This window comes from Podarcis vaucheri (genome assembly GCF_965113315.1).
Source record: "Podarcis vaucheri genome assembly, chromosome: 2".
Classification (NCBI taxonomy): Eukaryota; Metazoa; Chordata; class Lepidosauria; order Squamata; family Lacertidae; genus Podarcis; species Podarcis vaucheri.
In genome coordinates, this window is record NC_138760.1 from 128,152,607 (window position 1) to 128,165,118 (window position 12,512).

A 12,512-nucleotide genomic window follows, 5' to 3' on the forward strand; every position below is an offset into this window, starting at 1 on the left:
TTCTTATGTTCTTATAGAACAAGGAGTGCGTTATTTTGTTTTCATTTAATAGATAGTGGGAGGCTGAAACAATTGTTTGTTTATTCATTTATTTGCAGTCCATCACCAATTAACACCTCACCAATCCTGTCCACCTTGTTTGCCACCCAGGAGATCAACCAGCGTCCTAAGCTTTTACCCAATGTCACCCTGGGCTATAGCATCTATGAGGCTGCTTTTGATGCCAGAACAACTGCCGATGCCCTGCTAGACAGTATTCAAATATACAGTTGTGGAAGACAGAAGGACGTGTTGGTTGTTTTTGAAGCAACTTCTTCTGAAATCTCCAGCCAGATTTCAAGCATGTTGGGCATCTACAAAATGCCCCAGGTAGGACTTTCATGGGGAGAGGAGACCAGCTATATTTCATTCCTCTTTGCTGTCTCTCCAGATGTTTCTCAGTTACAAAGCCAACCATTCCTGACCATCAGTCATTTTTTAATGTATTTTTAATCTTTGTTGGAAGCCGCCCAGAGTGGCTGGGGAAACCCAGACAGATGGGCGGGGTACAAATAATTTATTATTATTATTGTTATTGTTATTGTTGTTGTTGTTATTATTATTATTATTATTATTATTATTATTATTATTATTACTGACGGGAGTTGTAGTTCAGCGATATCCTGAGCCTGAGTGAGACCATAGAACAAACGTCACATTTTAAGAAAGCTGAAACTGATTTAGAAAGACCTCAGCCTCTTCCTTTCCCCTTTCTCGGACTGGCAATAAGAAGTATTTTAGGTAGGTTAGTCTAAGAGATTGTGACTGTCCCAGGGTTACCCATTGAGCTTCATGGCAAGGTGGGGATGCAAACCCTGTTCTCCAAGGTCCTAGTCCAACAATCTAACCACTATGCTATTAAGCAGTGTCTTATTTAAAAGTAGCCCCTTGCTCCTATGCACTTCTTGTTTCACAGGCAGACCTGTGGCAGCCTGGCAGCTAACTGAGCATGGAGGTTTACGTGCCTGTGTAGCTGCTTAGCTTCTGCCTCTCATTCTGTGCAATAGCCCATTCTGCATCAAGCAAGAGGATGGGGTGCCATGACTCCTGAAGGCCCCAGATGCCTTGCTCCAACTCAATTCCCATTGGAGCCACTTCCTATTCTGAACAGCATCCCCCTAACCAAGACAGGGCATGCTTCCCAGGGGCATTTGGTTAGCCACTGGACAAGATGGGCTTTGACTTGATAATGTGACAGGTCCCCTCTTGTGCATCACTGAAAACAAGATACCAATCCTTTTTTACTAGATCAGTTATGACTCCAGCGCTCATAATCTTAAGGACAGAACTCAGTTTCCTTTTATCTACCGGATAGTCCCAAGGGAAGCAACTCAGTACATGGGGATTGTCAAGTTGCTGCTCCATTTTGGATGGACATGGGTCGGTCTCTTCGTACCAGACAATGACAATGGAGAAAAGTTCCTGGCTGCATTTACACCTCTGATGATCCGTAGTGGGGTTTGTGTTGCTTTCTTGAAAAAAATTCCATTTTTGCAGGCACACAAAATGTCATCCTTACATTGCAAGCCATCTGTCCTAATACAAGTCAAGGTATTCATTTACTATGGGGACTCTGATCATGGAATTTATATAATCAAACATGTACAAAGAATTCATGAACTGAGGAATTCTCACGGGTTAGTCTGGATCACAACAGATCTTCCGAGCGCTGATGAGATGTTGTTTGGTGATGTGGCTTCCTACCAGCCTGCTCAAGGCTCTTTGTCCTTTGTAATGAATGCCCAAAAAAGAACAGAACATGCCTACCATACTCTACTTTCATCTGCAGCTACATCTGAACAGTTTTGGTGGAGAGCATTTAATTGTTCATGCACAAATGATGTTATGTCCATGGAAGGTTGGACAAGATGCACAGAAAAGGAACACCAGGAGACTTTGCCCCAGGAGGTGATGGAGGCAATCTGGGCCCAAGACCGCTATAGCATTTACTACATTGTCCAACTTGTGGCTCAAGTCTTAAATGCTGCATATTCATCCAGATCCAAATGGATGTTAATGGTAGGGAGAGGAGGCAGATTGGAACCTGAAAGGCTGCAGCCATGGCAGGTCTGTCTTCTCCCCTTTTTGCAAATACGTTGTCCATCTGTAGAATTGTTTTAGAGTCTATATCTTTTGTAGTTTATCACATTGTAATTGTTAATAATAGGTTTAGGTTTTGTATGCCTTGTCTTTAAGGAGCATTCTCTCACATGCAGCTTAATTAATTAATTAATTAATTAATATATTTATTTTATGAAATTTATATATTGCTATATTGTTGAAACAACTCAAATCTGTTTACAAAAAAATGATCATTAACATTTTTTAAACCCTAATTTGAAATAAAGGAGCTGTTGTAATAACCAAAAGGCCATAATATTTAGCTGATGTGAGGCCTCTACCTCTATGTCCCTGATTTAGAATAGTTCGCTCAAAAATGGTAAGAGGTCTGGTAAAAGGTAAAGGTAAAGGTACCCCTGCCCGAACGGGCCAGTCTTGACAGACTCTGTGGTTTGTGCGCCCATCTCACTCAAGAGGCCGGGAGCCAGCGCTGTCCACAGACACTTCCGGGTCACATGGCCAGCGTGACAAGCTGCATCTGGCGAGCCAGCGCAGCACACGGAACACTGTTTACCTTCCCGCTGGTAAGCGGTCCCTATTTATCTACTTGCACCTGGGGGGGCTTTCGAACTGCTAGGTTGGCAGGCGCTGGGACCGAACGACGGGAGCGCACCCCGCCGCGGGGATTCCAACTGCCGACCATGCGAGTGGCAAGTCCTAGGCGCTGAGGTTTTACCCACAGCGCCACCTGCGTCCCTTAAGTGGTCTGGTACCTTCCTCAATTATCAAAGGAAAACAATATTGCATCACACAAAATACCCAACTTCATGAAAAGATTTGCTCAATCATATGCTCAAAATAAGCATTTTGAGTAAGCACATATCTGATTACTTTGATCCATTATGGAGTTTGCATATAAACCTTCAGTTCTCATAGGCAACCCTTATATCATGTTTCCTAAATGCTGGTGTTTTCTCTGCCATTCTAGCTTCACACTTTCTTGAAAGAAATTTGGCTTTCCAATTCATCCATAGGAGGGATGTATTCTGATCAGAATGGGGAGCTGACTGCCAACTTTGATATCGTGAACTGGGTCGTATTTCCCAATAGATCTCACAGCAGAAGGAAAGTTGGGAGCATCGAGGGACAGGCATCCTCCGGCATAAAATTCTCCATTAATCCAGCAGCCATTGTGTGGCCGGGGAACTTCAGCAAGGTCATTGCATTCATTCATTTATCTGTTTATTGCATTTATATCTCACTTTTTCTCTTTTGAGCTCAAAATACTATATATGGTTTTCTGCCTCTTCCTTTATTCCCTGAAGCAACTCTGTGAAGTAGGATAGAACAAGAGGAAGTGATTGGCCCAAGGTCACCCAGGAAGCTTCATGGCTGAGTGGGCCTCCCAGGTTCTCATCCAACCCTCTAACCACTACACCACACCGGCTCTGGTTCCCTTGCTGAGACATCTGTTAAATTCTGATAATTTGCTGAGTGGGCCCATTTCAGGTTAACCCTCAGCTGACCCCTCCCAGGGTGACTGTGTACACCGCTGCTATTTTCCTTGCCCTCTCTGTTTCGAACTGATACACACAGATACTCAGATGGAGAGGGGCAAAGAGAGGAGAGGCTGCCTTTACACTTGCCCTGTGGGTAGTGGCACCCGACCTGTGGAACGCCCTCCCACCAGATGTCAAAGAGAACAACAACTACCAGACTTTTAGAAGACATCTGAAGGCGGCCCTCTTTAGGGAAGCTTTTAATGTTTGATGTATTATAGTATTTTAATATTTTTTGGGGAAGCCGCCCAGAGTGGCTGGGGAAGCCCAGCCAGATGGGCGGGGCATAAATAATAATAATATTATTATTATTATTATTATTATTATTATTATTATTATTATTATTATTATTACTCACCTACTCATAGATGCAAATGCATCAGCAGGCAGGAGAAGCAGCTGCAGCAGCAGTGAGAAGGTACCCAGAGCATGGTAGTGTGGCCCTAGCTGGCATGGGGACTTTAGCATCTGCCCATAATGCCAACTGCTGGGTGAAACTGCTGCTGTAGAACAAGACATGTGGGACAGGTATAATTGTGTTACAGTGGTACCCCGCAAGCCGAATGCCTCGCAAGACGGAAAACCCGCTAGACGAAAGGGTTTTCCGTTTTGGAGGCGCTTCGCAAAACGAATTTCCCTATGGGCTTCCTTCGCAAGACGAAAGCCCATAGGGAAATCTCCAAGACAGCGGGGAAGCGCAGCGCGTCTTCCCCACTGTCCTCGGACCTCCTCCGAAGGCTGGCGGTGGGGCGGAAAGACCTTCTCCCTGCGCCAGCCTTCGGAAGGCTCCTCCGAAGGCTGGCGGTGGGGAGAAAAGCCCTTCTCCCCGCGCCAGCCTTCGGAAGGCTGTCCTGAAGACTTGCGGTGGGAGGAGGGTTTTCCTTCCCACCGCCAATATTCAGAATGCTGTTCTGAATGTTGGCGGTGGGGAGGAAAAACCCTCCTCCCACCGCAAGCCCCGGGAGCAGAGGAGAAGCGCTGCGCCCCTTCCCCTCTGTTCCCGTACCTGTCCTGAAGGCTTGCGGTGGGGAGAAAAGTCCTTCTCCGCACCGCCAGCCTGGCAAGCGGTTTCCATAGGAACGCATTAATTGATTTTCAATGCATTCCTATGGAAAACCGTGCTTCGCAAGACGAAAAACTCGCAAGAAGAAAAAACTTGCGGAACGAATTAATTTCGTCTTGCGAGGCACCACTGTATATCACTCATCCATTGCTCACAATCCTGTTCATCCTCCCCTTTCTATACAATATTTCCTTTGCATCGAGGGGTTATTAGTGGCTGCTACCCGCAAGGGCCATGTTCTAGCTCCATCGTCAGTTGCTAGGAATTGCTAGTAGAGAGAGTGATAAGGGATTCTCAATGAAGCATCGGGGAGACCACAGTGAGAACAGGATGGTGGACTAGATGGGCCAAGTTGGTGGTCACCTCCCCCAACAGGAATCTTTAAAGGAGCTAAGAATCAAACACCAACTTCACTTGCTTTGGCTCCCTTCCAACTCTTCCTCTCCTTTTAATAATAATAATAATAATAATAATAATAATAATAATAATAATAATAATAATTTTATCAATACAAACAGCAACCACAAAAAAAACACATACAACAAAAACCACAATAACAGAATTTAACAATTCAGATTTGAGTGCTGATATACCTATAACTACACCTTTTTAACAATATTTCCCCACCTCTCCTCCCCCTACTTCCCCCTACTTATCCTTATCCTTCCAGATTTCTTCATATTTATCCATTCTTAATTTGCGCCGACATGCAATTCGTTTGTCTGTAACTAGTCTGTCCATATTGTCAGTCCATGTGCTCAATGGGATCTTTTTGCGGCTCTTCCAATTCATCAGAACAAGTTTTTTTGCTTCTAATATGGCACGGTACATCCATTATTTTTTTTTACCCCTTGTAATCTCCCATGTTTCTGGTATATAACTTAGAAATAAATTCAATTCCCCCAAATAACAATTTTTTTTATTACTCTTGCTATATATATCCTCACCTCACACCAAAATGATCTTATCATTGGGCAGTTAATCATCATATGTACTAAGTTCGCATTTTTACTTCCACATCTCCAGCAGTTGTCTGCATTTGTTATTTTCTTCTGGTAAAGTTTTGCTGGAGTCCAGTGGACTCTGAATATTATTTTCTGCTGAATAAGTTTTAGTCTTAGATCCATAGAGGCTATTTCTGTTGATTTTATACTAGACTCATCTATATCATTTGTTATCTGTACCCCTAACTTTTCATTCCATTTTTGTCTATCATATTCTAAATCATATTTCTTCCTGTTGAGTAGGGTTTTATATAGTGCAAGTGTAGAGTTTTTTGTTTTTCTTGCAGAGATTAAATCTTGTAGCAGCATGGGTGTTTCCCATGCTATAGCATGAGGGCCAAACTGCCTTTCCAACATATGTTTCAATTGGATGTCTTGCCATTGTGTTTCACTGGTTAATCCATACTTTACTTGCAAAGTCTTATGTTCCACAAATTTGTAATTTTCATCAATTAATTGATTCAATGTCAAAATACCTTTTTTCATCCAGTTTCGCCAAATTATTATTTGATTTCCAATTTTAAATTTTGGGTTGGCCCATATTGTTAATTTCTCATGCTGCTAGGGGTCATCCTTATTATTTTTATTTATATTCATCCAAATTTTTATAGGTGCTTTAATAGTCTCCAGGATAATAGGATAATATTAAAGCACCTATAAAAATTTGGATGAATATAAATAAAAATACTCTTCCTCTCTTTGAGAGCTAATAGAGTCTTCTCTGGGAAGGGTGTCGAACTGCCCTTTCTTGACTGTCAGCCAGCTCCCATCTGCAGATCCCTCATTCACTTAGTTCCCTTTCTGAGTCTAACTCTTCCCCTGCACTCAGGGGGGCCACGTTCCTGACATAGCAGTGGCTACACGCGTCTCTTTCATTTTGCAGGGTAGGACAAGAAGAAAGAAGACCATTTGATTTTTTTAAAAATATTTTTTATTACATTTTCTATGAAAACTTCCATCATTCCATTTTCCACATCACATATTTTAGTTTGTTGAACCTCCCTCAACTCCTCTGACAGTCATCCAAAATGATTCTCCTATTTACACATTTCTTAATAGTAATATCACCTTTAAATAAAAATTTTGTATCCTTATTTACATTCTTGCGATATTCCTTAATTTTCACAAAGCTTCTTTAAAACACACTAGCGTTGTATTCCTCTCACATATAGTTTCCAAATACTCTCTAAATTTTCCCCAGTCCTCCAAAAACTTATGATCTCTTTGAAGCCTAATTTTCCCCGTTAGTTTGTCCAATTCCGCATAATCGATTAATTTACTTCTCCATTCGTCCAGAGTCGGTACTTATTCTTGTTTCCACCTTTGAGCTATCAGCGTTCTCGCGGCAGTTGTTGCATACTGGAAGAGTTTAAAATCCCTCCTATTTATTTCCTTTCTGGTTATCCCTAATAGGAAGAAGACCATTTGAAACCCATATGAAAGCACAAAGCACCTTATCATCCCCTTTCCTTTCTCGGCTGTTGTCAAGGTTCTCAAGCTTAAAACACACACTAAAAAAACCCTTCAGATACCTTCAAAGAACCAAGCCCCGTCCTTTCAACCACTGATTAATTGCAGCCCATTGCCATATGTCCGTCAAGGAGCACCTCTTGATTAATGCCAATATACCAAATTATACAGAAAACAAAGACAAATCATTCCAGAGACGGAGGCCCATCCATGGCAGGGACACACTCCCAGGTCACACCTATTCTGTCTTTCAAGTTGGCAGACACGGGCTTAAGTGGCACAGCGGGACATGGTGAGCTCCCCAGACCCCACTGGGGAACATTGCCAGGATTCTAGCCTCTTAAATCCTGGCTTTCCCCTGCCTGAATCTCCTTGCAGCCTACGGAGGGCCGTGAGAAGCGACCACCATTGACTCGTGATGAAAACAGGAAACCGACAGTTTATTTTTTATTTTTTCCAAAACCAAAAAATAAAGACAAAGTTACAAGCTTTAAATTCAAAATCCATATTCATTTTCTCACATAAGCCTATTACATAAATTACCTAAATTAAAATATACATAATTTAATAATTATTCAGGGACGCGGGTGGCGCTGTGGGCTAAAGCCTCAGCGCCTAGGGCTTGCCGATCGAAAGGTCGGCGGTTCGAATCCCCGCGGCGGGGTGCGCTCCCGCTGCTCGGTCCCAGCGCCTGCCCACCTAGCAGTTCGAAAGCACCCCCGGGGGCAAGTAGATAAATAGGTACCGCTTACCAGCGGGAAGGTAAACGGCGTTCCGTGTGCGGCTCTGGCTCGCCAGAGCAGCGTTGTCACGCTGGCCACGTGACCCGGAAGTGTCTTCGGACAGCGCTGGCCCCCGGCCAATAGATGTGAGATGGGCGCACAAACCCCAGAGTCTGTCAAGACTGGCCCGTTCGGGCAGGGGTACCTTTACCTTTACCTTTAATAATTATTCAGTTGATTCTATTTTTATTTTCTTGCTTACCCCTGCACATTTTATGCATTGCCTATTAATATTTCAATTCCGGAACCATATTTTATCATGTATTCCTTCACTCCATCCCACTCTTTGATTATTCTCTGATTTGAGTGGCCTCTAATAATTGCTGTCAATTTTACCATTTCTACAAACTCACAGAGTTTGTTTTGCCAGTCAAATAATGATGGGATTTCCCCCCCCCCTTCGAGTTCTTTGCGATCTGTATTCTGGCCGCTGCAGTTGCGTAAAGGAATACATTTTGATTAACTCAGGGAATGTCATTAGATATTAGACCTAACAAAAATGCCTCATGCTTTTTGGTAAAAGAACTCTTAAATATTTTTTTCAGCTCCTCATATACCTCGTTCCAGAATCCTTTTACAATTTTACATCCCCACCATGTAGGGTAAAAAGTTCCCACCTCCCTCTTACATCTTAAACCTACAGTTTAAAAGGCCACACATCATTTAATTAGATAACCCTTTACCTTCCACAATGTATAAATCACATTATATGTTTTAAAAATGAATCTTTTCCGTTGGAAAAAAGATGGTTTTTCCACAATCTCACAAAATTTGGAAGTGTCACATTCTCATTTTTAAGCTTTTAAATCTGGCCACATATTTTTTAAAGGAATCTTTAATTGAGCCTTTTTTTAGTTGGGGCCTTCAAATGATGTCAGTAATTTATGCTGGTCTCCTTTGTGTTGTTTTTTTTTTAAATAATTTTTATTAAGTTTCATATTACCAAATTAAACATATCAAACCAATTAGTCCAAATTATAACAATACATATCATATAATCCAATTATTTTCCAAATTATAAATTTTTGTGGGGGGTACCCATGCTTCTTGATTGGCAGGAGTCCAATCCTCGAATATTTGTTCTGCTTTCATATTAAGAATGATGTTTCCAGTCTCTTCTTCTCAATCCTTGTCATTACTCATTTTCCTTTTCATTCACCTCCGAGTTGCTCCGCAAGTGGGTTGAAAAAAACAGTCTTATTTGTGTTTCTCTGTGGGCTTTGTACTGCTCTCTCGTAAATCACTCTCATCCAACAGTCCTTTCCGCTCGAGCGAGCAATCACCATTTTGTCATCCGATGAAATACAGTCTAAAAGCTCACTCTTTAGCTTTCCCGACCTGTTGCATCGCAACTTAGTCTTTTTCCAGGAGGGCTGCGCCTTCCAGTTCACAATCTTGTCATAAATAATATATCTTCAGCTCGCCCTCCCCAAGACCAAACTCAGCAACACAGGTCTCATATCAAATCTCCATTCTTACTGCGTCACAAGAGAGAGCCCTTCTTCTTTCCAAATCCTTCACAGAGTAAAACCTTTAAATTCATATTATTCCCACACAATTCATTTTTAGTCCCATTTGCAATTAATTGCTGTGACGGATCTTCAGAGGGAGGGTTATTAGTTAATTACATAGAGCAAAAGAAATAAAAAGTCATCCCCCCCTTTCAGTTCTGTTGCATTCCAATCCACATACCATATCTGTAGTACTTTGATGTAATCTTCCGTCTCAGTCCATCTCAGTCTTCTTCCTTTCAGTGGTAAAATTGTTAGCAGATAAAAACCTCCTGCCTCTCTTGAAGCATGTGTGTTATCTTTCACCATTTTTTTTCCTTTTAAGTAACGCAACTAGTTTCGCACCTGGAAGCAGCTTCGGAGGATTTCTGAGGCCCGCCGAGGGTTCTTCACCCAGTGCCTCACCCCCTCCTTCTTCCGAACTCGGGGGTGATTTATGGCAACAGCGGGTGAAAAAAGCATCTCCCCCCCCCTAGAGAGATGAAGGGAGACTGATTTACTCCCCATAATCAGCCTCCCCATAATTACCTTGTGTGAGCTGGATAGATATTAATATCCACCATCTTCCAAGGCGCCCCTAGCGGCCCCCTTTGCTGGTCTCCTTTGATGTTCCTTCTCCTTTTTTTTGTAGTCCGTGCCTCGTTCAAGATGCACTGAAAGCTGTCGCCCAGGATATGCCAGAGTGGCTAAGGAAGGGGAGCCCGTTTGCTGCTACAATTGTGCTCCTTGTGCTGAAGGGACCATCTCCATTCAGGAAGGTGGGTGACCCCATAGGAAAGGAAGAGGCTTGCTGGATCAGGCCAAAGGCCCATCTAGTCCAACATCCTGTTCTCACAGTGTTGAACCATATGCCTATGAAAAGCCCACAAACAGGGCCTGAGCACAACAGCCGTCAAGGGAAGGGAGCAGACATTTAAACCAACGTTCGTAACTGAAGGCTTTCTTCCAGATATCCACACTTTCTATAATTAGAGGGATAGTGACTGGAACGTGAACCTCTTTGGCTGTGGCATCCTGCCAATGGAATGCCCTTCCCCATGGATACTCTCCTGTAGCCAGCAGTGACGTCATCCTGACACCTGCTATTGGTGGTTTTAGTTTTCATTGTGGAGCTACATGTTCTCCTGAATGTGGATGCTGTGGTTCTGTACTTCCTTTTTGGATTGTCACTTATTCTCAAATGTATTGCAACACAGACCGTTATGGATGTAAGAGTTTGGTTAGTGACACTAAAGTCAAGAGGATGTCGTCAAGATGGTATATAGATGGTATCTGACATCAAGTAAACTCGCCAAAATGTGCAATAGAATTTCCAATGTAGGTTGGAAATGTTTAGGAAGAAAGGCTCTTTATATCATGTGTGGTGGCAAGGAAAGTATGCAAAAAAAGGGGGGGTGATATCTGAGGAACTCAAAAAGATGTTTAAATTCACATTCCCTAATTGACCAGAAGCCTTATTGGTGGCAATAATAGGAGAAGATATACCTAAGAACACAAGGAACCTATTTTTATACGCAACTGTAGCTGCAAGGATAACGTACAGAGAAAAATTGAAAGAAAGGATTGTTCCGACAAAGAGAACTTGCAAAAGTTAATAGTGTTTGTTGAGTTAGCGAGCTTGATGGCCAAAATGAGAAATTATGGTGCAAAGAAAAGGCAAGTGGGAGGTTTTTGAATAATACTTTTTAAAAAAGTGATATCAAGGTTTACTGGCAAGTAGGATAAGCCTATGAGCAACAGTAGACAAGTCAAAGGAAAAGAAAAAGAAAATAATAAAGGGGGGGGGAGAGAAAATGTAAGGAGTTGTGTCAAACTAAGAATTTGAAATAGGATGGCAATGGAAGATAAGTTGGGAAATCTATGTAAGACTAAGACAAGTCTTGTATGGATGTAATGTGTAAAATGGAAAATGAATAAATAAAATTTTAAAAAATATATACATATAAATATATTTTTAAAAATCACCTAACGCTTGTGAACTGGTGCCTCTCTCCATCCTTATTACCATTCCTGACATCTCCAACATCCCCAAATTATCCTAACATATGGGGACACAGTGAGTTTTGGATGTATGAATGTTGTCAGTGGTACTGAAGTTCTTTTCCTCCTCAGATGCAAAGCATTGCACCAAATGCCCAGAAGATCAGCATGCAAATCAAGCACGAGACAAATGCGTCCCAAAGATCATAACGTTTCTCACTTATGAAGAACCCTTGGGGATTGTGCTGGTTTCCTTTGCCCTCTTCTTGTGCTTAACCACTGGTGTTGTCCTAGGAATCTTTGTTAAGTACAAGGAAACTCCCATAGTCAAAGCTAACAATCGGGACTTATCCTATATCCTCCTCATCTCTCTCCTGCTTTCCTTTTGGTCCTCCTTCTTGTTTATTGGCCGGCCAAGGAAAGTGACCTGCCTTCTCCGACAAACAGCATTCAGCATCATCTTCTCAGTTGCGGTCTCTTCTGTGTTGGCAAAAACCATCACTGTGGTGCTGGCCTTCTTGGCCACAAAGCCGGGGAACAAGGTGAGGAGATGGCTAGGGAAGAGCCTGACCAACTTCACTGTCCTTTCCTGTTGTGCTGTGCAAGTTGTCATCTGCACCATCTGGCTGGGAATGTCCCCACCCTTCCCAGACTCCGACATGCACTCCCAAGCTGCAGAGATCATCATTCTATGCAATGAAGGATATGTTGCCATGTTCTACACTGTCCTTGGCTACATGGGCTTCCTGGCTGCCATCTGCTTCATGGTGGCTTTTCTAGCCAGGAAGCTGCCTGGGGCCTTCAATGAGGCCAAGCTGATCACCTTCAGCATGCTGGTCTTCTGCAGTGTTTGGGTGTCCTTTGTGCCCACCTACCTGAGCACCAAGGGGAAGTACATGGTAGCCGTGCAGGTCTTCTCTATGTTGGCCTCCAGTGCTGGGCTTCTGGGCTGCATCTTCATTCCCAAGTGCTACATTATTGTACTCAGGCCCGATCTGAACACAAAAGCACATCTAACTACAAAAGGTGAAGGTGGTGTTTGA

General features: G+C 42.7%; 1 protein-coding gene across 1 annotated transcript; it reads left to right on the forward strand.

Moving 5' to 3' along the window:
• Positions 1-270: 270 nt before the first annotated feature.
• LOC309526222 (vomeronasal type-2 receptor 26-like) lies at positions 271-12,512 on the forward strand (the record flags this gene model as incomplete). Its single annotated transcript, XM_082212136.1, has 3 exons — positions 271-369; positions 10,121-10,247; positions 11,602-12,512. The coding sequence occupies exons 1-3, from the start codon at positions 343-345 to the stop codon at positions 12,510-12,512; spliced, it is 1,065 nt and encodes a 354-aa protein (XP_082068262.1). The 5' UTR covers positions 271-342.